The 27349-nt window shown below is 39.7% G+C and overlaps 1 protein-coding gene across 1 annotated transcript in view; it reads left to right on the forward strand.

Moving 5' to 3' along the window:
* Positions 1-27349, forward strand: part of NOTCH2 (notch receptor 2) — an 87447-nt gene that overhangs the window by 39736 nt on the left and 20362 nt on the right. The window contains exons 6-20 of the mRNA XM_065673916.1: positions 3942-4175; positions 5008-5163; positions 6242-6430; positions 7571-7684; positions 8830-8943; positions 11599-11832; positions 12354-12464; positions 14133-14325; positions 15878-16023; positions 16533-16652; positions 16763-16915; positions 19776-20004; positions 22432-22633; positions 25201-25354; positions 26344-26528. Coding sequence (XP_065529988.1) covers positions 3942-4175; positions 5008-5163; positions 6242-6430; positions 7571-7684; positions 8830-8943; positions 11599-11832; positions 12354-12464; positions 14133-14325; positions 15878-16023; positions 16533-16652; positions 16763-16915; positions 19776-20004; positions 22432-22633; positions 25201-25354; positions 26344-26528 — 2534 coding nt within the window. The remainder of the gene's footprint in view (positions 1-3941; positions 4176-5007; positions 5164-6241; positions 6431-7570; positions 7685-8829; positions 8944-11598; positions 11833-12353; positions 12465-14132; positions 14326-15877; positions 16024-16532; positions 16653-16762; positions 16916-19775; positions 20005-22431; positions 22634-25200; positions 25355-26343; positions 26529-27349) is intronic.

Genomic DNA, 27349 nt, shown 5'->3' on the forward strand with positions numbered 1-27349 from the left:
ACAAAAAATCCCAAACAAAAAATCCTTGCAAAAATCTGTGTAGATGAATTACAATATGGACAGTTAATTCCATATTGTTAACACCTAAAGATTCAAAACCATCAAATAAGCAGACCACCCCGTCTAAACACCTTTATTTCTCTTTGGAAGACTTTGGGCTACTTGTTCAAGGCCGGGTTGGATGAAGCCTTGGGTGGGATGGTTTAGTGTGAGGTGTCCCTGCCTATGGCAGGGGGGTTGGAACTAGATGATCTTGAGGTCCTTTCCAACTGTAAATATTCTATGATTCTATACAGAATGCATTTCCAAGCCACTCGAGCCCTACTTCAGCACTAAGGGCCCAAGCATTTTCAGCCTATTCACCAGCTCTGGTGAAGAAACGCCTTGGACTTCTTACTGGGATTTATAGTATTTTAAAGCATAGTTCCAAAATCTTTCCAAAGCTATAGCGCTTACATTGCCGGGTGGTGATGAGACTGAGAAGTTGGAGCATATCAATCTAGTTGTTAATGTTTGCCTTATGTTGTTTTTGATTTGTATATTTTTGCCGAGAAGTTGAGTCTGGGTTTCAATTACAGTTTCAAGAAATAACAAGTTTTTTCATTAAAATATTCAATGGTAAAATACAATAGTAGTTCATTTACATCCCTCATGTTAATTTGAATTTCCTTTGGTTTTAAAACATACTTCATTAAGAGGGAGCTCTGTTTCATTCATATTCATAATTAAATATATATATGATTGTGATCTGGTAGCTGCAAAAAGAGTATTAGTAATTGGAGAAGCTAAGTGAAGATAAAATTTGAAGAGCTCACAGGTGGTGTGGTCTTGAAATACAGTTGAATTGCTCAAAGAAGTTTAAGCTCTGCTTTTTTTCTCCTCCCGTGGAGACACTGATACACCTTTTAAAAGTTTGTTTTAGTTTAGAGTGTGGAAATGTGGAATAGCCTAGGACATAGGGTTACTGCAAGGATATCAGTGATGTTATTTGAAGATGCCCTTTCTGGCAGGGGAGGATAAGTGCTAGGAAGAAAAAATATGTAAAAAAATCCTAGCTGTTGATGTTACGAGTGACACTTGAAATGGGAAGTTAAAACCAGGCACAGGGGGGTTGTATGAGGGGTTATTTTTCTTATCTTTGCTTAAAAAAATAAAAATAAAACCTACCACAAAACACAGGCACACCCCCCACCTCCACCAGCCCACCAAAAAAAATTCCATAGAACATTATATTTGCAGAGTCACAGAATGGTTTGGGTTGGAAAGGATCCTAAGATACCTTCTTACCAATCCCCTGCCATGGGCAGGGGTGCCTCACACTAAACCACATCACTCAAGGCTCTGTCCAGCCTGGCCTCGAACGTTGCCAGGGATAGGTCATTTACCACTTACTCAGGGTAACCTGTTCCAGTTCTTCACCAGCCTCACAGCAAAGAACTTTTTCCTTATATCGAAACTGAATTTCCCCTATTTAAGTTTAAACCCATTACCCCTTGTCCTATCACTACAATCCCTGTCTGTTATTCTTGTAGGCCCCAAATTTCAGCAGTTCTATTCATCTAGTCACAAGGCAAGTGTTTTTGAGAGAGACATAACAATCCGGAGTAGTGTGGCAATTTCAGCATTGAAAACCTTCCACACTTCAGTGATAGAGTTGAAATTGGCTGCAATCAAAAGGAGGATGTAGATGCTGCAAGAATGCTTCTGCAAAATGATTGTGCATACTCTCTGTCTGAGTATGTTCTTTGATCTGAGTTGGGCCATCTCCAAGAAATGAAGGAAAATCACTTTTATAATAAGCAAATAGCATCTTGGTAATTTTGTTCAAAAGGAAGTCAGTTATGTTGAGTTGAGATATGCACAATTGCTAGGAACCAGTTTGAGATAACTTTATTTTTCCAGTTTGGCTACTGATAAGCTAATATCAAAAGCTAATGAAGAAATTACTTCTATTATGACAAATGCATGGGTTTGTTTTGTCATAATGAAGGGTGCTGTGTTTTGCAGATAACAGTATGAAGTGTTAGATTCCGCCCCCCCTCCAACTGTTTTACTAAGTAAACTGGGAAGTGAGAGTTAATTCTGAAAACTCTGTTGTAGTTATTACTAAAAATGTTACTGTTTTTTCAAGTGACACAATCCTTGTTTTGAAGTAGTCCTGCTGGAGGAAGGGGCACATGCACAGAACAAAGTCAGTTGTGCAACCTTTTTCTTTTTCTTAATAATTTTATTTCTTTGCCACTGAGGGAAAAGAATACAGGGCTCTCAGGACTGAACGCTACGATTTATTTAAGTACTTTGAAAACAAAAGGGATCATGATTTGAGTATAGTAGATGGAGACAGTGAAGACTGAACCTTTTTACATTCTTGCCAAAAATAAATGTTTCAGTTCTGTGAATGGGAGGAGAATGGGCGTGCGCTTTTGCATCAGAATTCCTGGGCTATTAATAAAAATGGCGACTCTTAAGCAGTGTCTAGTAAGTGTTTTTAAATTGGCAAACCTAAATAAACTGGATCCCAGGCACACTGGCAGGGAAGATCTGTGACCTGTTCTTGAATTTCTTATTCTTGGAATATAGGGGAGCTGATAGAGTAGCTGGAGGTGACAAATGGGAGGATCTTGGTAGTAGCAGCACAGTGACTTTAGAGTCTTGACCGAAATAATGGAAAGCTGCTGCAAGCTAGTGAGGGATCTAATGGTGTCAGTTAGAGAGGGTGGAAAAACAAATGGTCACATCAAACAGATCTAATCTTATTCTCTGATAAAGATGGTCTTTTGGTGCTATGTGCATCATATCAACATTTTAGGAAGGGTGGTAAAAGTAAGTTATAAGGAAGTGTTAAAAAAAGGCATGCTCTCAAGCTTCAGTGCTAGAGGGTTCTTAATGAAAGGAGAGAAATAGTTTATTGGAGAGAAAATTGAGGACAGCCTGGGAAGAAATTACCCAGTGCTTAGCCATTAGGGTTTTTTTCTGCTCAAGAAACTCAAAATGATAGATTACTTCAAACTTACACTAAAAAAATTCAGCGTTAAAATAAACCATGTAACCTTCATTGGGAAAATGAATAAGTGTTAAAATAGTGCTGCAAGTGGTAAATTCTCCAGATCTAGATGTCAAAGCAAGATGGATTTGGATAAATACTTAGTAAACATGAATTATAGAATTTCTCATAGAAGTGACTGTGAAATTTGCTGTCCCATGAAACTGATTGTATACTTAGTGGTCCAGGGGTCTTATTTCTTAAACCTCTCTGAAACACTGTACATTTGTTTTCTTCTCTCCAGTATGTTTAGTTATTAAGGTGTTTATTGGAATATTTATTTTGTCTCTGAAAAAAAACAACCCACCAAACAACCAAATAAACCCCCAAAACAACAACCAAGAAAACCCAAAATATTTGGCATTGTCTGTGGAAATACCTGGGGGCAGGTAAAGGAGTATTTTAGGTAGAAGAGTCTCAAGAATTCTCTGCTTCCCTATCATGTAATCTTCATTGCATAATTACAGAGAAAATAATTAAGTTCTCCTGACAAGAGTTACTTTGCTGCTGGCCTGTTGACACTGCTTTGGCCAAGATTTTCTTTTGAGGCCATCTTCTCTTTTCATAATCCCTTCGGCTATGTTGCAGGCAGCCTTTATTCTTTCTTACATCCTCGCAGGTGTATTTTCATATACTACAGGCTACCTGCTGGCTCTCACACTGTGCCTTTTTAGAGTTATTTGTAGTTCATCTCCTACTTTGGTGTCATTTAAGGATGCTTATTGTCTTTGTGTAATTTGATGACAGTGTTGTTGGAAGTTTCAAGCTTGAATGTCCTAGAAATAATGTGTCAATCGAGTTGGATTACAGTGTTTCCTTTGGTTATGTTTTCTGTAAGAGAACGTTTTTGTGTCCCAGTGTTTCAACTCTGTTGAACTTGTTTCTTTCTGTGTATCAGGCCAGTTTTGCACTGAAGATGTTGATGAATGTCAGCTCCAGCCCAATGCTTGTCAGAATGGAGGTACCTGCACCAACCACAACGGAGGCTATGCCTGTGTCTGTGTCAATGGTTGGAGTGGGGATGACTGCAGTAAGAACATCGATGACTGCTTCACTGCTTCCTGTGCTAATGGATCTACTTGCATTGATAGAGTGGCTTCTTTTTCATGCATTTGTCCAGAAGGAAAGGCCGGTAAGGACAGAAAACTTGCATAGGTCTGACACTTAATAGAAGATACTTCCTGAAGTTTATGCATTTGCTTAAGTGGTATGTTTATTTTACACACTTTGTGACCAAACCAGGAAGAACAAAAGGAAACATATGCTATGCATGAGCAAAGACCTTTTAAACCCCTGTAGCTTGGGACAAAGAAGTATTTGTATTAGGCTGGAAGACAAACTTCTTACAGTTTAGATTGCAAGGAAAGCAGATCTCTTTGTAGCCCTTAGCAGAGCCTACACTTGTCTGAAGAGTTATGCATGAGGGTGACTTTCTCTTTGCCGCTTAGGATAATTGCAGTTAAAAGTTTAGAAAGTAAATTTATTCTGTGTGAGTGAGGATGCCCTTACTGGTATAGGGGAAAATTTGCTACTGTAGGGTAGGTGAAAGTATGAGGGTCTCCTAAGTACTACTACCTGGAAATACAAGTGATCAGGATACCTGAATTAAGAATGTGAGCTTCATGTACAGCCATGTCTTCAGCTGTCAGAAAAATCATCATGCTTGTTAAAGAGATAGTTAACTGCTCCAAGGAGGATATTTTGGTAATCATAAGCCATTGTACTGCTCCAGAAGTATTGGAGTCACTGCTGAAGGCACAGAATCTACATTAAAATGTAAGGGTTTTTTAAGTGTGTGATGAAATCTCTGCGGTAGTCTATAGGTTGAAGCCTGCTAAATACTGCTTAAGCTTCTGGCTGTGGAAGTCTCTATTTGATATATCAGGACAGAGGATTTGATTGTGTAGCATAGTCTGACTGCTATATCTCAGTTTTTTTGATAAACTCTTCGGATGCTTCTCCAGGTCTTCTGTGCCACTTGGATGATGCATGTGTTAGCAATCCATGCCAGAAGGGTGCTCTGTGTGATACCAATCCTGTGAATGGGCACTACATCTGCACGTGTCCTCAAGGCCATAAGGGAGCAGACTGCACTGAGGATGTGGACGAATGTGCAATGGGTGAGTTTCTATTTGCTATTAGTGAGTACATTAACAGGGCATTGGATCGTTTGCTTTATGAACTAAAGAAAGAGCAGGAATATGAATTTTGTCATAGCTTCTCAACTGAAGTGTGATTCCTTTTCCTGCTCTCCTCCTTCCATTTCAGTGGTTTTAGATGAGTTTTAAATCTTGTCTGAGACTTGAGGCAAAGGGCTGAGACAGGATAGCTGTTCATGTTTGAACTGTTAGACTCTGGAATATGAAAAGCAGCAAGATGCTTAACCATTATTCATTGTGCAAAAGGGCCTTAACATTGTGCGAGGAGTGCATGAAAACAGATGTGATAACCTGACCCTTAGAACCGCAGTGTACAATGAAATTACCACAATTCGTGTGGGAGTTGTTGCAGCTCCTGCCTCAGTAAGAATATATCAAGGCTGTTTGACAGCCAGAATATGGCTGGATCTTTTGAATGCCTTCCGAGACTGGTGACCATGTGGGCTTTTAAAGCTGTAGTTCTCTGATACCCTGCTGTTGTGCTGTTTTGGAGGGTTAGCTGGAATCCCACAGACTTGCTTATAGTTTTGTGAGTGCTAGTTCATGCTTCTAGATGTGTGAAGGTAATGCCTGACCAGTGTTGGAAAGAAGCACTTTGAATTTCATTCCTCAGTGTGCCTTGGACAGCAGAGGAAGAGCTTATTTGGTTGTTTCGTGGCTGTAGTGGCATTTTGTCAGCCTTAGAAGTGAAGTAAATGTAAAAGATAATCTAGATAAGGCCTTGAAAGCATCATTCATTCTCTAATCCCTGCTAGTTGATACTCTCCTCTTCAGAACTGTCATTAGTAATGCGGACTGGAGTTGCTTCTTTGGTCCATTGATAATGACAATAATCTTTCTGTTTACCTCTGACAGGCAAGTAACTGACACATGTTTTCTTCAATCACAATAGCCTTTCTCAAAAAGGATGAACAGTCCTTCCCCAGTATTACTTGCCAGAAAGGAATGACAGATGGAAAAGACCATGAATAAAGGATGCTGTGGCTTTCCTGCTTCAAGGAGAGATTTTGACCCACACATGTATTTATTTTTCTTGCAGCAAATAGCAATCCATGTGAACATGCTGGGAAATGTGTAAACACAGAAGGCTCTTTCCACTGTGAATGTTTGAAGGGCTACACAGGACCTCGCTGTGAAATGGACATCAATGAATGTCATTCAAATCCATGCCAAAATGATGCCACCTGCCTGGATAAAATCGGGGGTTTCACGTGTCTCTGTATGCCAGGTAATGGGAGTTTCTGACAAAGATGGTGTTTGCAGCAGAGGAAGGAATCAGAAGGCTGAGCACAGGGAGGGTTGCCAGCTCTACTGAGGTGGAACACAAAATTGCAAAGGGGTGAGGCTAAATGAAATGGTGAGAGAGAGCCTGCTATGGCAGCACCAGCCAGGACTTGGCATTTGTGTGTGGGAGGGAGAAAGCAATTAGAGGACTGAGAAAGAAACCAATCTTTACATCAGCAAAGGAAGTTAGCATTCTGAGCTCTGAAGTATATGTGAACGTATCTGTTACTATACCTGGTAAAGTGCATGTGCAGAAACTTAACGTTTGTGAAAGCAAAGCAGGTGCAAACTTTAAAAGAGCACCTGTGTTTTGAGAGATACATAGGTGGTGTTCTGGATAATAGTGTTTGGGGTTTTTCTCTGCTTAAAATACCCCAAATGGTGCCAGCTCCTATTGACCTGAAGAAATAACTGTGAAGAACATTACTTGGTTGAAATTATGCTTGTAAAATGTACATGTCCAGCATACCAATGAGCTATGTAGTCTGCTATTTTGCTTTCTGATAGAAAGTGGTAAAAAAATAAAAAGGTGCAAGTCTTACAAAATATAATGAAAGAATTGTGACCCCTGCAGGTGATCAGCTGATATAATGAAAATTAGAATGAGTTTTTATTAGTATCTAATCTATTTTGAAAGGTAGAACTCTAGTCCCAAGTATTTCACCCTTTTTAATGCTTTCATTTTACTCTGTCATTTGCTAAAAGGTTTTAAGCTAAAATTATCTGCTGTGTTTGTTTCTTTACATTTTACCTTATGTTGGTGTATACCCAAATATACTGATATCTTCTAAAGTGTTTAAACATAACCCCTTCTCATCAAGTGGAAGAACATATTAGATGTGAATTCAGCACAAACTTCTGTTACTGCTGGTTAAGTTAGCATGTTTAGCCACAGTGAAAAATACACATTCAACGTCCCTTTCTAACCTTCGGTGTATATTCTTACCTCATAGGTTCTGTCCATACTGCAAACTTGTGATGAATCTAGGCTTTGACTTTCAGCACTGGTATAAGAGGCAGTCACACTTCCAAGACACTTCTAAGGCTTTCAGTCACCTCTTCTTACCTTTTTTTTAAAAAACAGGTTTTAAAGGTGTTCACTGTGAAGAAGATATTGATGAGTGTCTGAGTAATCCCTGTGTGAACAATGGAGAGTGTCTTGATAAAGTCAATCGCTTCCTCTGTGTCTGTCCTCCCGGTAAGTACTTATTTCTGGAAGCTTTTCCTGCTTCACCTTACCAAGGACTGCATAGATAACCAGTGAGGGACTGCAGGTGATGTGTTTCTTGTGAGATTCTGTTTCCTTAGTGCAGCATCTGTTGGAGTGCCACGTGTATTGGTTGCAATAGTATTGTGCCTGTAACTGGGTAGGTGTTGAGAAACATACTCTTGGATGCCTCATCTTGAAGGGTACTCAGCAGCATGAACTTCTGTTATTGTGGGTGTTGCAGTTGAGATAGAGATGAGTAATTCTAAATACATTTTAAAAATCAGAACCTCTGTGTGCTTTTTGTCTTTTTTTGAGGTTTTTTAGGCAGAACCCATTTTTCTGTTGGTGTAATTTTTTGCTTGCATGAGGAGGGAGGTGGATTGGGTCTCCACTTTAGAAAAGAAGGATAAATGCTGAGCCGAGGGATCAGTGTTAGTTGTAGCGTAAATGTCACTTGTTTTCCTGATGGCTTACAAAAAGTCTTGAGTTCAGAATATACCTGACAAAAGCCTGCTCTGCATCCCTTCTTACTGACTACTCATGTTCTGGCTCCTCCTTTGGTTCCTTCCTTCAGGAAACATTCCTAGAGTGTTTTGCTTTTTTTCCTGAAGTGCCTAAGGCTTGGCATTATCTGACATAACCTGTTGATAGTTTGTGTTTCAAGAAGTGTATTGAAAGATACAGTGCTGTATTGTCCCACATTCCTCACTGCTGTAATTCTAGTCTGAATGCTCTAGTGATTTATGCATTGTTGTTTCATTTTAAGTTACTTGCTTTGTTTATTTGAAAGTTTATTGGTGACTTCTCGGTTTTATAGACAGGCATGCTGTCCAGTGGTGGACACCACTTATGCATGCTCCGTCTGCTTTATTTCTGTTTGACTTGGCCATCTCAGTTTTCAAGCTGAAGCTCCTTTGACCTGGAGGATAGAAACTTTGTTTTGGCTGTTGGTTTGGTTGAGGAATCAATCCACCCAGGGCGTGGTCTGTGTGCTTAATGAAGCAGTTTAGATTTACTGAGCTTGTATTTGGGTGGTTTTAAGGATTTGCTAACAAATAATTCCTGACTGTGTAGCTGTTTAGATTAACCACTTCAAATTACATCTCGATTTTCATGTTTTATCTGTCTTTCAGGATTCAGTGGTGCTGTGTGTCAGATTGATATAGATGACTGCTCCAGCACACCATGTCTCAATGGAGCCAAATGTATAGACCATCCCAATGGCTATGAGTGCCAGTGCGCCACAGGTTAGTTTTATGTTCAGAGCCCCTGGACTGGAGATCACATGTAACCTAAATACATAAAGAGGCAGTCAAAGAAGCATCAGCATTCTTTCTTTCTCTAAAATACTGCTTATTTGTTGCAAAGCTTTGTCTACTCCCTTGCTGCAGAGAATAGTGTTTTAAGTACAGAAAGCCTTTCACTTGTGACAGCAGTAAGTTCATAATTGATGAGAGTTCTGGCCTCCCTCTTTCAGCCCCATCTCTCTTCCCAGAAGGTGACAGCTTCTTCTGTATTGACTGTGGAATCCATGAGTGGAGAAACAGCAGTGTGAAGCTTTTTGTCTGTGGCTTACCTTTCTTTCTTCAAAGTCAGATTATATAGTTGAAGAGCAAGAGATACTCAGAGCAGTACTACTGTGTATTCTGATTTCTGTTGTGTCAGGCTATTTTATGTCAAAAGTGGAAGATTGAAATGCAGTGAAAATTGTGTCCACTGGAAGAAATACCACACAGTAGCTGTTTGCCAAAATTTAGTTAGAATGATTTGTCAAGCATCATACAGAAATATGGACAGAGCTGTGCATGGAACTGAAGTGGAATTTTTTTGAATGCACTACGTTCCGTTACTGCTTGGTTTTAGAAGCATCAGGTTTAATTACGGGATTTTCTTCAGACCTCTGGAGTGATATAGATATATTTTATCTAGATTTTTACATCTGGTCAAATAAGAGGCTTCAGAGCTGTTACACTCTGATTCTCAGTAAGGAACAACTTTTGTTGCTTTCAGTTAATGGTGCCTTATGCATTGCTTGTGATGCGGATTGAAAATACCTTGACTTTAGCTCTTCCATTATGGAAGAGGCCGAACAATTCCAGTAGCTACCCTTATCCCAGAAATGTGCTGTTAAGTTGGCTAGCCTTATGTGTGTTTTTTCTCATTTTGAATCATCACACCCTTTTACCCTTCCCCAAAGTGCCTGAAGAAACAGTGAATTTGTTGGAAGTAGAGGAATACAGTAGTTCTGATCAGGAGAGGAATAATTCCTGTTGTTAGAATTCTCCTTTTGATTACTGCATGTGACATTCAGTTAAGAGATCAAGAAATATATCTTTTAAATTAAGCTACAGTTGAGCTACAATAGGAGGCAAGGTAACAATTCTTTAAATGAATGTACGCTAAATATTATTTAATATTGAGAGCCTTCTATAAGACTGAAATGTGGCATTCATCATTGGGGCAGGTCAGTTATTGGAAAATAATGTTTGAGTATGTTCTTGCTCTATTAATCTGATATTATGAGTGATATGTTTTCCCTCAATGGTAATCGCCAGCTGCGAAGTGATTGAAAACTGCAAAATGTTTGGCCAAATGCTGTACAGATACCTCTATTTACTGCTTGCTTTTTGTCTTTTCTTTCCCTTCTGGCATTATTCCACTTCTCCTTCCCAGTGGTAGATCATGGCTTTTCTTTTCTTAAGTTGTCTTAGGCCTTTCCTCTTTTATTTGCCTCTGTATATTTTTTTTTCCCCTCCACTGTTTGTCCTCTTTATCGGTTTGGTTTTCTTCCTTCCCTAACATCTTTTTATATCCATCTCTCTAACTAGCTTCCCTTCCCTCTCCCCACCTACCTCCACACCCATTCATCCATGCATACGTTCGCAGAACTTGGAAATGTTAGCCGTCACCTGGTATGTTTGACCACAGAAATAACCACAAACCTGTATGAAAAATGGGGAGCCTGTTATCCACTTATAATACTCAGGTGAGAATCACTCTTCAGCTGTTGAAATTCCCTGCAGCTTGGTTTGTATCAGTCTCCAGTTGGTGTCTGAATTTTGAAGTTCTTCCTTCCTAATCTTCAGCTGCTGGAAGGCAGCATGAGCAGTTGCTCCAAAACCTCATCTCTGAAAACCACTTATTTTAAATTGTCCCCATTTCATACAGCTCTGCTCCATCATGGAAAATAGGGCTCTTGAGGGAGTTGTTTGATATTCTTAGCTTCCTGAACCATTGTTTTAGCCCTTCTGGTGAATAGACTGTCCTTCTCTGTTGCTCAGGATGTTTCCCAGCTGAAGCAGCATGAAACAGGCCAAATTGCTGCTTGTTTCATTGCTCCTAACTGAAGAGGTTGCATGCAGTCTTTCATAAATTTGCAGTTGCTACTTGATTGGAGTTATTGAAAGGTTTCCCAATGAGAGGGGCAAGAAACTTTCTGAGAGCTGCAGAAGCTTTGACATGAGCCACGGGAGTTCCCTTGGGAAGGTTTCTGCAGCATCCTTGCGTAACTTCTCATTCTAAAGAAGTCCCCCCTCCTTGTATTGTCTGGAGGAAATAATGACAGGAGAGTGCCTTCAAATAGTTTTTATTGATGGAAGTAAATATTTCTCATGGAGATTTATATGTTTACTCTCATTGCTACTTTTCTGAATAAACTAAAGGTAATCACTTCCAATGCCAGGATTCTCCATGCAAGATGTTGTTCTGTAATGCTGTGAGCAGTGGAAGTGTGTTGTTTTCCAGGACTGGAAAGTGGGCAGCGGTTGAGATGCCCAGTTACCCTTTGTGCTGTCTGCCACTTTGCTGATTCTTAATATGATTCTTTCTATATTTGCATTATCTTCACAGCAGTATCATACCAGTTGACTTTTTAATTACTCCTGTTCATCATTTCTTACTAGGTTTTACTGGTCTCCTGTGTGAGGAGAATATCAACAACTGTGATCCTGATCCTTGTCACCATGGGGAGTGTCAAGATGGGATTGATTCATATACATGCATATGCAATCCTGGCTACATGGGTGCCATATGCAGCGAGCAGATAGATGAATGCCACAGCAATCCTTGCCTCCATCAAGGACGCTGCATTGATTTGGTGAATGGCTACCAATGCAACTGTTTGCTGGGCACTTCAGGTACATAAAACACAAGTGGAAGTACTGGATTCTAACAGAGTTCAACCATTTAATTATTTCTTATGTGTGCTTTGGTGTGTGCTAAATTTGCATACAGAGATAGGCTTGTGGTATGACAGTATCATTTTCACATTACTTCTCCTTGCTGAATTTTGGTGTGGTTGTGTGGGTTGCCTGACCTCACTGGTACTGCAGCTGGTCTTGGAAGAACTTACTTCCTCTTTACTCCCAAAATTCAGACATGCAGGAAGAATAGGCATGGTATTGAAAATGCTTTATTCTTTTATTTAAACATTTAGTACATGTTCAGGGTTATATTCAGTCAGCAAGCAGTGACTCAGGTGACATTCCTTGGTGTCGCAATGCTTCTTCATCATCACCTGTTTAAGTTGCCCCAATGTATGTGTAACTTTGAAGCAGATGGAATTCTTAATTTGGCTATTTCTGGGAAATAGTTTTGTTGTTGTCCTTGTAAGGATTGGCCTTCTCATTCCTCTAATTTTTTATTATTTTTTTTCCAGGAGTGAACTGCGAAAATAACTTTGATGACTGTGCAAGTAACCCGTGCATTCACGGGGACTGTATTGATGGCATTAATCGCTACAATTGTGCTTGCAAACCTGGATTTACAGGTAAAGTCAGTGACCCAATAGCTTTGAGTCATTTTGAAGATAATTATCCAGGTAGTTAAGGAAGCTGTTCTTTCCATACTGACTGCAAGGGACTCATTATCTTGGTAAATCCTTCTAATCCTTGAACCTCAGCATCTCACATTACAGAAAGTTCTACCAAGCAGAAAAATGGTCTAATCTGTGCTGTGAAATGCCATTCTTGTTAGGCAGTTACATCTAATTCATGGTTCTTGGTTTTATAACAAATAAACTCATGTGACTTTGGTTTATTAATTACAGTTTCTTTCCACAGGCAGAAAGACTGTGGACAGTATAGAGGTGTTTGATTAGACAGTACCCTAGGCTTTGATCGTGAACAGTATTTCTGTTTCTGTGAAAGCAAAGCATTATTAAGTCAGTGTTCTAATGAGCTGCTCTCCACTCTGAAGTCTCCAAATGAATACCCTGCTTTTTTCATTGCTTCTCTTTCATAGTGTGTTCTGTTCTGTTTCCTTTTTAAATTATAAAGACTTATCTAATAGGCTAAAAGTAGGGCTGAAAAAAGAAGCTTTTAGGCACTGGTGTATCCATGCTTAGAACTGTAGATCTACATCAGGACTATTTCTGATGACTAAAGCACATCTCAGCACTGTTTATAATGGACTTAATATGTTTTGAGCCATGTAGGGTAATGTGCTCATAAAATAATTGCTGTAAAGCAGTTGGTACTGTTTATAACAGTTTTCTCATCACGTTTATTACTGTTTATTACTGAATGATTCTAATTAGAATCAATCTGAAATGCATTAGAAATAGCACTAAGAGGTTTCATGTGCCTTTTGCTTTTCTCTTGGCGTCTTTCTAAACATCTGACGCTCCTTCCTTCTTTGGCTCTGGCATGGTGGTGCTCTTTAGTCCTCAGAACAGGAAGAGGCATGATGCTAATCACTCTTGCCTTTCGGTCTTCATTATTACTGGCATAACATATTTGTTATTCGACTGGACTTCTTACTGTTATGCTGTTAAAACAATTCAGTAATCTGACGAATTGGGATATTCCAGTATTTAAAGAGCTGGCTTGCATGGGGTCTTGTTACTTTGTCCTTTCCTTGTGTTAAAAATGCTTTCAACTTACTACAACATTCACTTTGTTTAGCTTTCCAGCCTCACAAGATCTAATGGTCACTACTTCAAGAATCTTGCAGTCGTAATCAGAGGCAGGCAAAACAGGAAACGGTGTTTTTTAGAGTCCCTTTTGCGCAATAAACCACAAGAACTATATTTACTGCAGACAGTATGGCAGTATTGATTGTTTAAAGGGTAGGTACTTTCAAAGCAGAAGAGCAGGGCTATGACAAGTGGAACTCAAGGTTTGTTTCAAGCATGATACAGTTGAGTGATTTCTGCCTTCCTAATCAATATTAACCAGTGATTTTTAGTGGAATTCTGTTGAGATTCTTGAATGGCTTTTAAATGCTTGTTGAGTGTAAGTGCTGTTTTCCAGGCACAGAAGAGTGCTGCATCTTTAAAAAATGCTTCTCTTGACTTCAGTTAAAGCACAGAGGCATGCAAGCTCTGTCCCGCTGCAATGGCTTTACAGAATTGTGTCTGAATGTATGTTCTCACAGACATGCAAAGCAAATGCTCTTATAAGAAGTACTCCTTATAAGTACTGGGTTTTTTTTCTAGGCCCTCGTTGTAATGTGGACATTGATGAATGCATATCCAATCCCTGTCATAATGGTGGAACATGTATAAATGAAGTCAATAACTTTCGGTGTGTATGTCCTGAAGGATACCATCATCCCCATTGTCAGTCACAGGCAGATGGCTGTCTTAGTAATCCATGTGTACATGGCAATTGCACACATATTGCTAGTGGGTAAGTACTTATTATCACGTTAAACTTACCTGCTGCTTTCTCTACCTTTTTTTTTTTCCTTTGCCCAGTGTTCCAGCTTGACTTGAGGTTTCTGATTTTTCTCTAAATATTTCTCAGATCAGGATCCACACTTATTTGCTGCCCATGAAATCATCACAGTAAGGTGTAGACCTTTAGTCACCAGCTGCAGTCTGTGCTGTTTCAACATAGGTCTTTATGTCCTGCATTGTATTCTTTGCTGTCTTTGCATGGGCATGTAGTGCAGGGTGGACTGCCACCATCTAAAGGGAGGGTTTGGCAATTCAAGTGAGTAGAGTGAATGCAGTTAAAATAAAGAAATAGTTCCAAACTGAATCTTTGTGGAGCAGCAGCTCCATCAACTCTAAAATGTTAAGCGTGGATACTATTTTGTTGGCTAGTGCTATTCTTGCTACCCAAATACTCTGTATGAAGGAATAGGCAGACAACTTTAGACAGTGAGAGAGAGAGTGATATTTGACTTAGAACTGTTTGTCCAAGGCTGAGATTTTGTCAACTTTAGTCATATTGTTGCATGCCTGAGAGAAAAGAAATCTCTTTCTGGTGATTTTGATGGCAGTAGTTAACTTCTGAATCTTCCCATCTGGGGAATCCAAATGTTGATCTCAGGAGCCCTGAATCAGGCCTCTTTTTGGTAATGGGAAGTCTGGGAGATCAGGACCTGTGGAGTCAACAGGTTGGGGAGGTAGGGCTTACGTTTGTGAAACTTCTCAGCTGTATTTGGGATAGCAGTTACTCCCACCTGTGTGCTGTGTCCTGGAAAGTATTGTCAGGACTTGGGCAAGGGAGTGATTTACCACTGTGGGTCGCTCTGTAGGGCAGGATTCAGCACTTCCCCTGGAGCTGGCTGGAAGGCTGCCTTTATTGGTAATTCAGCCTCTGTATAAGCTTGGAAAACAGATGTTTTGGTTCATCTTGTCTATCATCTCTCTTCTGCATTCATATTTATGCCCATGGACACCTTACACTTAGTGCCAGATAAAATGTCTTATTTGCATGACAGGGAGGTAGGCCAGTGTGTGTGTTGTGCGTCCCTAGTCCAGGGTGACTCACCAGGTCCTTGGTTCTGTGTCATATGGGTGGAGCACTGCTCTACTTCAGATTTTTAAACATGATGGAGAAGATTGCTCCTGCTCCCAGCCAGCTGTTTTCATTTGTAACCACTACTTTGTATTAAAGCAGTCTAGTTATCTTTGGAACCTATTGTTCCCTCTACTTTTTTAATTTTTTTTTTCTTCTGTCTTTGTTTAAATGTGTTGAGATGTTCTTATCAAAGCAGCAACGTTGCTGGTTGACCGAGCACTTTGTGAAAACTGTAACGGAGGGAAGTGTGGTTTTAAGGGAGGGTTTATTTTCAGTGTTTCCAAAACTATACAGCTGGGGTAAGCAATCTAAATGTAACTCTCCTAAAGAGAAGTCTTCTACTTTTCTATCCAAAACTAATCTGCAGGAGAAACTGGAAGAGGAGTTAGTTAAGAATGTTCTAAAATTACTGCTGTTTCTGCCTTTAAAGGTACAAGTGTGTCTGCGACCCAGGCTGGGTAGGAGATTATTGTTCAACAGAAGGGAACGAATGTAAATCAAACCCATGCCAGAATGGAGGAACCTGTGAGGATCTGCTGAATGGATATAGATGTACCTGTAGGAAAGGATTCAAAGGTGAAAATTCAGAGAGAAGTTTGTGTTCTTTTATCTTTCCACTTCATTGCACCATTTTAATCTTTTTATTAAATTTTATGGAAATAGGAATCAAGAGGCAAAATGCCAGGGTTGTAGGAAGTTTGATTACAGGCAGTTCATATAGACATGATACTAGAATACTTAGTATCTTAATATCTAAGCCTTGTTTGGATTCACTAAGAAATGTCCTGGTGGCAGCTCAGCTCAGTTTTCTTTGTAAGAAAGTTAGACTGAGATGTGTAAGTGCACTGTGAATTTGAGGGGGCATTAAACTTAGAATTACTGTGGCTGCTGTCTGCTTGTACCCACTGAGCTCATGATGAGTGCTCCGATCCCCTTTTCCTTCTGCTGAGATATTTCAAATACGGAAATGCTGTCCGCTGCTGTGTAGGATAATCATGAAAGCTGCAACTCTTTATTCATTCTTCCAGGAAGCAGCAAGCTCTCAGCAGCATACTCTTACTGTTTTTTCCCCTGCTGCTCTCCAGGTGTGAACTGCCAGGTAGTGGTTGCTCCTTGTTCCCCTGATCCTTGTGAGAACTCAGGAATTTGCCAAGAATCTCCTGACTCTGAAGGCTACACCTGCCAATGTGCCCCTGGCTGGGAAGGTAATGTGGGTGGGGAACATACTGTACTGTCAACACCAAGCAGTATTGGCATTGAGCCTTTTGACCATTGCCTTCTGAGGGGTCTTACTTCTGCACTCTCCATGTTTCAGGGGAGAGATGTACAGTGGATATTGATGAATGTCTCTCCAAACCCTGCAAAAATCATGCTCTGTGCCATAATATTCAGGGCAGTTACCTGTGTGAATGTCGGCCAGGCTTCACTGGAGGAGACTGTGACAGTAACATTGATGACTGCCTTTCAAGTGAGTATCAGCAGATTGTCCTGTGTTTTCCAGTTTTCCCTAGAAATAATTTTTCTGTGCTGTTGATGACTGCTATTTGACGATTACTGAAAGTTCTTTAATAACCTCTTACAAAAAATTAAAAAACAAAACCAAAAAACGCAAAACTTAGCTTCGTAAGACTTGCATGTTTGAGGCGATCAAAATCCATCACAGTCAGCTGCTAGAAATGGGCTACAGTGTTCTGACTGACAGCATTTGTTCCCAGATTCTTAACTTGAAAAGGTCCTTAGAGTTTGCATACTTTAATAAGGAGCACTGTTAAATGAAGAATTACATTTGCCTGAAATTTTAATACACCGAGTTAAAGTAACACTGCAGGGCTTACCTGTATTTCAACATTAAGCTTGACTGAGGTGTGGTGGGAATCTGGTGTATATCAGTCTTCCCTGAAAAGCCTCTGTCTGACATTAATATTCTGGAAAGGGTGGGTCCTGTTGCTCTTCTGGTTATCCATTTGATTTGAAAGCATATTAATCAGTAGGACGGCCTTCTGTTCCAGAAGTTATCAGTTGCAGGAGAATAGCCCATACACAGATGAGTACTGAAATGGTTTAAATTATGGGAAAGCAAATGTTAATTTCATGCCCTTGACACTGCTGTTTACAAGGGAAACCAGATGCATAGTAACTTCTTTTTCTTGCTGGGCATATTCTGTATAATCATCAGATAAAATCAAGAGTCTCCTGAGAAGTGTCATGTATTTTAAAGTCTATCTCTTACTATTTGAAAAGTGCTTTATCAAACCTCAGAGGAGTTCACAATGGTGTAATTTTTAAATTAGCTGGCTAAAAAAAAGCCTAAGCCCTCTAATTTTTATTAGAATGCCTCAAAACCAAGACTTTAGATATGAATTTAGAGAGTTGTGTTTTGCATTGAAAAAAATCTGAAGTTTGTGACTGCTGTAAAGTAGCATCTAAGCAAGTCTTAATATTAGCAAAGGTTACCATAGGAGACCCCAAAGCAGCACTGCTGAAAGAACTTCTGAAACATCTGGCTCAGCCTGAGCTTTTGATTGCCCCTCTTTGTGCAAACAGGTAGAGTACAAAGAATGTCAAAGTGTATTGACCCAGAGCCTTGCTTACTGAAGCCAACAAAATTGTTGCTTGTCCTGTTAGTTTTTATGTGGGTGTCTGAAGATAAAAACATTTTTAAAGCATTCATCTTTCCCTCTTGAACAGCTGGGAAATCTGTCTCTGTTCCTAAGTGTTCTGAGAGCTGTGAGGTTCATCCTGTGTTGTCTGTTAGGCAGCACACCCATGAGGTTGAAGAAGAATTTCAAATTACTGCTACAGCTGATTCCATTTAGCATAACAAAAACCTTCCATGGCTTGAGCCAAATGTCTTTAATCTGTGAAGCAAACAAACCCTCCAAAGACAAGAACTTATTGAAAAGTTGATACTTGAGTCTCCTTTTTCTGTCAGTAAATGTGTGGCACAGAAAATTAACGTGCAGCTTTTGGCTTTAGTCATAAATGGCTGACTGCCATAGACACAACATTTTATAGCTGCCAGAGGTCTCACTTTGAATGTGCTTTTTCTCTCCAGTAGTCAGATGACCTTTAAATGGATGCAGGTGTGTCTCTTATAACACAAATTTATGTCATGTGAACATATTTCTCGGTTTATAAATGAGATTTAATTGCCTTTCACATCTGTTTCCTTCATTTACCAGTGAACAGAATGATCTTGTACTTGTGTTGAACTGCAGTTTTTTGGTGGATTCTATTTGCCTTTTCAAGTTTATATTTTAGTATTACTCAAAGATAGTCAAAGATAAATAACTCTGCTCTTTTTTTTCGTCCCCGTTCCTGTTTCCCCTTTTCCCCCCCCTTCCCAGTTTCTCTCCCTGCCTTCACATACATAGACTTTTGGTCTAGGGAATGCAGAGTAGAAAAAGAATCTGGCTTCAGAGGCAATATCCAGCAGAGGAAAGTGGGTCTTAAGTCCAAAAGTGAAAGGAGCAAAGTGGGAAGAAACTACTACAATGGCAGTGATCTTTCAGGCAGATTGGTACTCATGGGAGTAGAAGCAATACAGTAGTAGGGGGTAGTTTAGACCAAAGAATGGTGATACACAAATAGCAAGGTTATGGTAGGGATAAAAAAAAAATGCAAGAAATGCAGAGGTGAGGAGAATCCAAGTTGATATATGAATTTGTGATAATTTTCTGCCACCCTTTCCCCAATCAAGCTTTGATACTGGGAAAAGTGCTAAGTGCTCAGTAATGCATAAGTGCTGATGTACATACTAATCATAGAGTCATAGAACAGTTAGGGTTGGAAAGGACCTTAAGATCATCTAGTTCCAACCCACCTGCCATGGGCAGGGAAATAATATACACGTTTGGTTTGACTGGATTGCTTTCACACTTAAAATTAAGCACGCAATTTCTGTCATGTGTTGAGCAGTGTCTGGAAAAGAGGGAATGGGCTGAGTTCTCTTAAGAATAAGAATTGGTGAGGAAGAAGAAATAGTTGCTGTGCTGTTTGTATTGTCTTTGTATCAGTAGGCATTTGTCAAAAAAGCAGAGTTTGAATTTTAAACAACGAGACTGTCGGTGTGGTTTTGTTGGTTTTCATTGAGCAGATCCTGGCAGAAGAACCTTTAGGCCCTGAAGCTTGGTTTTGATCCATACCACCTTACAAATTCGTCATTGATAATGCTTTGCAATTATCTTTTCCATGAAGTGGCTCAGAAAACCTTGTCAGTAGTCTATGACGCTCTGTGCTGTGTGATACTCTTTTCTAAAAGCTACTGCTCTAGCCCTGGCCTTTGTCTGCTGCCCATTTTAATACTTACTGTAATGCTTCTGTCTCAGATCCCTGCCAAAATGGAGCTTCTTGTGTGGATGGGATAAACTCTTTCTCATGCATCTGCCTGCCTGGATTTCATGGAGAAAAATGTCAAACAGATACCAACGAATGTCTCAGTGAACCATGCAGAAATGGAGGCACATGCACCCACTATGTCAACAGCTACACATGCAAATGTCAGCCTGGGTTTGAGGGAACCAACTGTGAGAACAACATTGATGAATGCACTGAGAGGTGAGATAACATCACTGTGCTGCTGCACGATGTCAGTACTACTCTGAAGCAGTTTTTAATGATGAGGATCTGTTTTCCTGCCTTTTGCCACTTGGACATGCTTGTGATTCCTGCAAGGAAAACTTGCTTGCCTTGTGCAGGATATGAGCTGAAAGACAGTTGCCTGCCAGAGTGGGTCTTCAGTTTGCACAACTAGTCAGAAGCTTAATTCCATTAGAGGAGGAATGTGACAGTGTTTTGCAGATGCTGAGACAGTAGCAAATGCTAGCTTATTAAAATATAATAATTTATAGTTTTATAAGATCATTGTCATATAGGAGAGGAGGAATCATTGGTTGGTTATGAACAGTTGCTCTGTTGAGAACTACAAAAGCTGCAAAAATGGAAGCAATGGCCAACTCTTAGAAAGAAAAGAAAAATAAATTAGCCCTGATTATTGATAACAAATAATATGAAGAGGCAACCAGGAAGAAAACTAAATTCACAAATTCTGTACTGGAAGGATTTAATCATCAGAGATATTTTAATGCTCATGAATTGGATGTGGTTTAGCAGCGTTGAGATAAAACCTGAGGTCATTCTGAGAGGGAGGTGTGGAACTGAGTTAAAATGCTCAATGGTCGGTCCTTATAGAAATGGTTGACTTGGTAGTTTCAAAAGCTCTTTGAGAGTTAACCCTGTGTATCCATCATCTGCCTGCATATTTTTTGAAGCTTTGTTAGGAGTGATGTAAGTAACCTCAGATTCTCAAATAGAAACAATTAATAATAAAGCTTGAAATGGTTAAAAAAATGTTTTAAACCCCAGTCTGTTCTAATCTAGGTACCAGACACAAATAAGGTGCCTAATGGAAGCTCTTGGTAATCTCATGCATTTTCTGCACATGAAAAAAAGATCTTTCTTATCTTTTATAAAATTGCATTTGTGGGGGAGGAAGTATTTTAATATCTTTTGCATAAGAACAGGATTGTGTCACTGATGAGGGTGTGTTTAATTTGCACAACAGTTGTTTAATCAAGTAAAGTATGTTGGGTGTTTAGCCTGGTTTCTTCCTTGGGGTTCATCCTGTTTTTGTTTTTGATATCAGTCAGGACAGAAACCAGTCTTGCAGGTACAAATGAAGGATGTAGCAATTTTCAATGCTCTGCTAAGCCAAGCCAATCACACCTTCTCAACCAGAATTTACTGAGCTGTACTTAAGAGCTCCATGATGGTTGGCTAATTTGAATTTGGTTCAGATAATTCTTCCATGTCTTGTGTGACAAACCGCCTGTGGGAGAGTGCCATCTTCTTTTGGAGATGGGTACCTGATTTCAGTGAAACGTACCAAGTGATTGACAGTTCCCCTGCCTTCTCTTCCTTGTTTTGCCTTGAATGTAAACAGCAGTTTCTGCTCCGTGTAAAAAAGAATTCAGCCCACAAGGCAGAGGAGCCTATCTCTGATAAACAGGTTGACATTGACATCTCTACTGTAATCACAGTCAGAATTTAAATACTTAGAACTTGGACTCTTGCACTGGCAGTTCAAGGAGGTGAGTCAGTGGCTTCTCTTGCAGAAGTACCCTTTGAGAGTGCACAAAACAGGTAACAAGCATGAATTTGTTTTGTGTACTTTATCAGACTGATTATCTTGAGTCTGATCTAGGGCTATTTTCAGAGAAACAGGAGTTTCCTGGCAGGCATTTCTTTAGAAAGGAAAAGGAGTCAGTTTTGCATGAGGCATCACTTCTGACTTTCCCAGTCACTTCTCAGTAGGACACCTAATCTGGCAGAATTTATGATCAGAAGGCTGGGGGGATGGGGACATTTCCTTTGATCTAATTCTGCCAGGGCATGTATGAGTAGTTTTACTAATCAAGGACTTAGGGTTCTCATGAGAAGAGGAGAAAGGGATTTAGCAATACCAATACTTTCACATAATTTCAGTAAAGAACATGCTTGTGTTTTGCATGTTATATGAACTTTTTCCTTGAGAAAACATACCTGTGACTCCTTTGAAGCTTTAAAAAAAATGTAAATTGTTTTGTTTCTCATAATTTGTAATACAATTGTAATTTGTAATAAAATTTGTATAAAATTTATCAGTTTGAGCAAGCCACACACCTACCTGGTAAAATACCAGGTAGGATTGGTCAGATTGGAGCTGAGAAGATTTCATTAAATAAGTTACCTCCATCACTAATGACTCCTTGAAGGTCTGCTTTACTTTTTTCACCTGCCAAGGTAAAAGACAGCGAGCTGGAGGTTGAGCTGGAGTCCCCTGGAACTGCTTTTACCTGATTTATGCTTCTTTATCAGGATGTTACCAGTGGTCAGAAGATCCTGTGATCTGGTTTTCTTTCTCATTTCTGGAATGTTTATGTGCTGGTTTGGCTCTAAGCTAGCTGCATTTTGTCTCAGCTTACCCTTGTTCTCACTCTCTTGCAGCTCCTGTTTCAATGGAGGTACTTGTCTGGATGGGATCAATTCCTTTACTTGTCAGTGTCCAGTGGGGTTTACAGGACCTTTCTGCCTCACGGAAATTAATGAGTGTGATTCGCATCCTTGCTTGAACAAAGGCTCTTGCGTGGACAGTCTGGGCACATACCGATGTATATGTCCTTTGGGTTATACTGGGAAGAACTGTCAGGTGGGTCACGTTTTCTTGCCCATTTTCCACAGGGCTCTGTTGTTTGAGCTGTCCTACAGCAGAAGTGACTGGGTTAGATGTGAGGTACCAAACACGCAGAGCTCTTGTTCCTTCTGTGTTGGTAAAAGGTGGTTGGCCTGTTAGCCCCAGGAAAAATAAATCCGGTGACTCTGTCTGACAGAGCAAGTGCCCCCATTCTAAACTCTGGAAATTGGAAGTGTCTGTTTGCAAGGAGGAGAAAAATGTTTGGTTACTTATGAGAACAGGCATCATTGGAACTTTCTAGATTTATTTTCTTGTTAAATCAAAACCAGCTGTTGGCTTTGAAAATGGCTGCATTTCATTTGAAACATAAAATTGTCTGGATTAAAGGCAGAATCCTGTATTTAAAAAAAAAGGTGTCAAATAAACACAAACCAGAAAGCAGAATATCAGTTTGATTAGCAAGACCATGATTTAACTGGTTTATGTTTTTTACAGGGAGGTATAGTTATTCTGTGTTGATTGTAGACTCTTTTTCTGTCAGAGGCCAGAAAATGTTTTGAGGCAGTAACTGATGCTATTGCCCTGCTTTCAACCTCAATAAAAAGCTCTAGTCTTACTTGCAGACTTAAGTTCAGGCAATTTACAGTTTTCCACAGTTGAGCATCAGAGCTGCAAACCCATTCTGTAAATGATTGACTAGTACCTATTAAAAACTTTAAACTTGGCATATCACAATGGGAACCGAATGTTGATTTAATATTTCAAATCAGAGTTTTTTTCTTCTTTTTCTGTGCTTATCACAACAGCACAAATGATTTTAGACTGTTTCGAGCTTTGGAACAATAAACACTTTATTGGCTTCCTTCATAAGTAGTCTGATCTGAATCTGTGCATTTCTTAAACTACTGGAAGACACTACAGTTCTGTCAGAATTTTGCAACTGTCTTTAATGTCAGCGTGTCTTTGCAAAGCAGTGGTTGTTGGAAGAAGCATTTTAGTAGCGGTGGGGGAGGTATGTATGAAGTGTGTTGCTAGACATTAAATTGTCACGTCTGCTTCTAGGTATTGCTAATGGAGGAAGTGAATGCAAAGTAATGAAGTGATATAAAAAAGCAACCCTCTGCAACCCTAATTATGCATTCTGGGCACACCACTTAAACCTCATTGGGAGAATTAGCATTGAGAGTAATTGTAAAGTACTGTGAAGTTCAGTAGTTCCTCTTCTGTTATTCTTGCTTTGTTTTTACTTGAGAAAAGGATTAATTTTCCTGTCCCCAAATTAGATGTTGTGGATTCTCAGAAAGTTTGCTTCACTTTCAGAGAAGCTTGATCATAATGTATTACTCATTTGATACAGTGAATCAAAACTTTCTAATTTTATAAGTACTATTCAAAGCTGTATTGGTGAGATTTGTAGATTACAGCTACACTCTATTTCTTGTCTTAGTGGTAAACTGGCTTGACCTAATTAGCAAAGCTAAATAAGCAGCACAATATCAGACAATGATTCATAAGTTATAGAGTGTGCATGTAAAACAGTCAGCTACTCATTACAAATGCAGAAGTAAGAGGCTTGGTGGTTTTCTTCTTCACGCTCAACTACATGTGATAAAACTTAATTCCAAGTTTCTTTTTGGTTGCCTGTGAAAGCACAGATTTTTCTACTTTAATCTGTATGAGGAGACAGTTTGCATCTGAAAAGCAGAACTTTCTGCAATTGAAATTGCATTTACAGCCAAAATCCAGTACTACTCACTTTAAAAACCTTATCCTTCCCTCAAGCCAGCTTGAAATCAAACAGCTGTATTACCTTGAAGACGTAAGTGCTCAGAAAAGGAAATGGCAGTTAGTGGCTGGTTTATATTACACCAGACAGAGTTATTTTGGGTCCTCACTCCATTTTCATATGATGATTTATTGAATTTCAGTCTATTTGTTTGGAAACTGTTGGTTTGGGGTTTGGTTTTTTGGTTTTTTTTTCAATATAGGGAATCAAGAAAAGCAGTATACTGTGCCCCATCTTCAGTTATGAAACAGTTTTGGGGTTTCAGTTGGATCTCAGGAGATAGGGAAACTCAGCGAAACCATACTAGAGCAAATGGGGGAAAAAGCAGGTATGGTGAGCTAATGACAAAAAGGAAAAACAAAGCTCAAAATGTGGAACACATCTGTCATCCTCAATAAGCAGCGAGGACAGAAGGAGTTTGGGAGAAGAAAGGGCCCTTATTACTGTTGATAGCTGGAAGCTTCCTACTTACATGAAACTAGAAGCCTAATCCAAGATAAAGCTGAATTTTCTTGAACCCAGCCAAAGATCCCTCTGCAGAGGATCAGCTTTTACTCTTCAAATGATGCTGCCATCTGGGTTTACTTCTCTGTACATTTGTGCTTTCCTAGGCATATGAACTCTTGAGACTGTCAGTGAAGCACCTGGCTTAGAGTTGGGAAGTAGTGCCCCTTTCTTTCTATCACCACATGGAGCAGTTATGCAGAGCTTCCTTTCTTTGCTTCTTGAGCTTGTACTCCGAGTTGTGTTTCTTACTGTGGTAGCCATATATTATGTTGTATTTTTTTCTCTTCAGGCACTTATGGATCTGTGCAGCAAGTCTCCCTGTAAGAATAAAGGCACATGTGTCCAACATGGAGCCCACACTCGATGCGTCTGTCCGTCTGGCTGGACTGGTGCTTACTGTGATGTGCCAAATGTCTCCTGTCAAGTAGCAGCTTCACAAAGGGGTAAATAAGCATTATCTGTGCTTTAACTGGAAACATTTCCCGATGCATTATTAATCTTTACCTCCTTTACCCATACACCTGTGAAGCATGCATTAGAAGTCCCAGAAAGCTTTGTCTCTAGCTGGTCGATCATGATCACTTCTAAGCTAAAAAGCTGTCTGCACAGTTATATTTGGGAGTCAAGTCTTTCCTGATTGTTCCTGACATAAGAATTCTACCATAAAATATTAAAAAAGGAGAATTGAATATTTTATGAAGTCTCGGAGTTTCAGTAGTACTGTTTTACATAGACTGCCTTTTTGGATAATACATCAGCTATTTATACCTTTCTGCTAAATCCCAGGCAGGGCAGGTTTAAGATGTGTTGTACTTGTACAAGAAGGGCATCTCAAAACTCATGATGTTTGTAAGTATTTTCACAGAGAATACTGGCTACTAAGTGTGCTGTTTAGCTATATAGGTAATACCATGGTGCCTCAAGGTAGTAATTTCCTGCTTCAGATGATGGGCATGGAGAAGACTTAGGTTTTAAGTTAATTTCTTCCTGGAAGGTGTCTTGTACCCCAGGCTGATGGATAGTGTCATGCCATTTTCAGTGCAGGAAATCCAAACAAGCATATTCAGTGTCAAAGGAGAAGGATATCAAGCTCCAGTACCTTTTTGCAGACATTCTAATTACAAACACTGAACCTTTGTACTGCAACAGTAGTACTTCAGATATGTATTCAGCAGCCAGTGTTAAAATAATACAGCAATACAAATACTTCATACCTGTGTTGATGCTAATGATCCAAAGGAGTCAGAGCAGTGACTTCATTTGGAAGTCAGCTGTGGTTCTGACCCACTGTAATTTAAAGAGCAGCTCTCCAATTTTTGAGTTTCAACCTTTCAATTTGTTGTGTCTAACCATATTAAGTCCTGGCTGAGCTACCAACACTGGCAGCAAGTGTTTTTTAAATGGTTGCTCACTTTATTTACCTTTGTTTCAGGAGTCTCAGTGGACCAGTTGTGCCAGCACTCTGGTCACTGCCTCAATGTGGGAAACACACACCACTGTCAATGCCAGGTGGGTTACACTGGCAGTTACTGTGAGGTGCAGCTGAATGAATGTGACTCCAGCCCCTGCCAGAATGGTGCTACCTGCCGGGATCACCTGGGTGGATACCAGTGCGAGGTAATGCATGGTGTTTTAGTAGGAAGAGGTCTAAATTCTAAATATTTAAGAACATTGTAATGCAAAGGAATCAAAAGAAATCAGAAACACATGCAAGTGGTAGAACAGCTTCAAAGAGGGGATGAAAGCAAATCTGCACCTGGAAAGAATTTTTAATTTAGCTGTGGCCAAAGCAGTGCTCCTGAGAGGCTTTTAAAATGGAATTAAGAGTTGTGATCATAAGCAGGTGTGGTTGATGGGCATTTGAACTCCTGGCCTGTTTGGAGACGGAGTTCTTATCTTGAAAGATTTTTTTTGCCTGAGGTGTGATTTATATTAAAATTTATGTAGAATACATTAAAGGAATGCTGTGTTCTCCCTACTGGGTGGGCAAAGTATCCCTTATCTCTCAGGGTGGGAGATGCCTTCCACTGCTTTCTGTTTCCTACAGCTGATGCAGAGAGCAGTGTAGACCATGAGATCATGGTATATCAACATTCCTAAGCTTTTCAGAATGGTAGAACACCTTGGAAGCTCATGCCCAGAAGGAAAGGATGAGTTTTATGTAAACCTTAAGTCAAAACTACTAAGCTAGTCTCAGTGCTAGAGTGTGTCAGGATTTGATCACTACATTTTGCAGGAATAAAGTGACTCAAATTCAATCATGCAGTGTGCTGTTGATTAGTCACATGGTCAAATTGTGTGCTTAAGCTGGCTGGCTTTGCAGCCCTTGAAATCACTTGCAGTTGTATAGCTACAAAGACAGTCATAATCTGTCCCATTGAGAGCTTGTTTTGTCTGTGTTAGCCTTTCAAAGATGTCTACCAGTGTATCTGTTAGAA

Source organism: Lathamus discolor, chromosome 3 (assembly GCF_037157495.1).
Source record: "Lathamus discolor isolate bLatDis1 chromosome 3, bLatDis1.hap1, whole genome shotgun sequence".
Taxonomy (NCBI): Eukaryota; Metazoa; Chordata; class Aves; order Psittaciformes; family Psittacidae; genus Lathamus; species Lathamus discolor.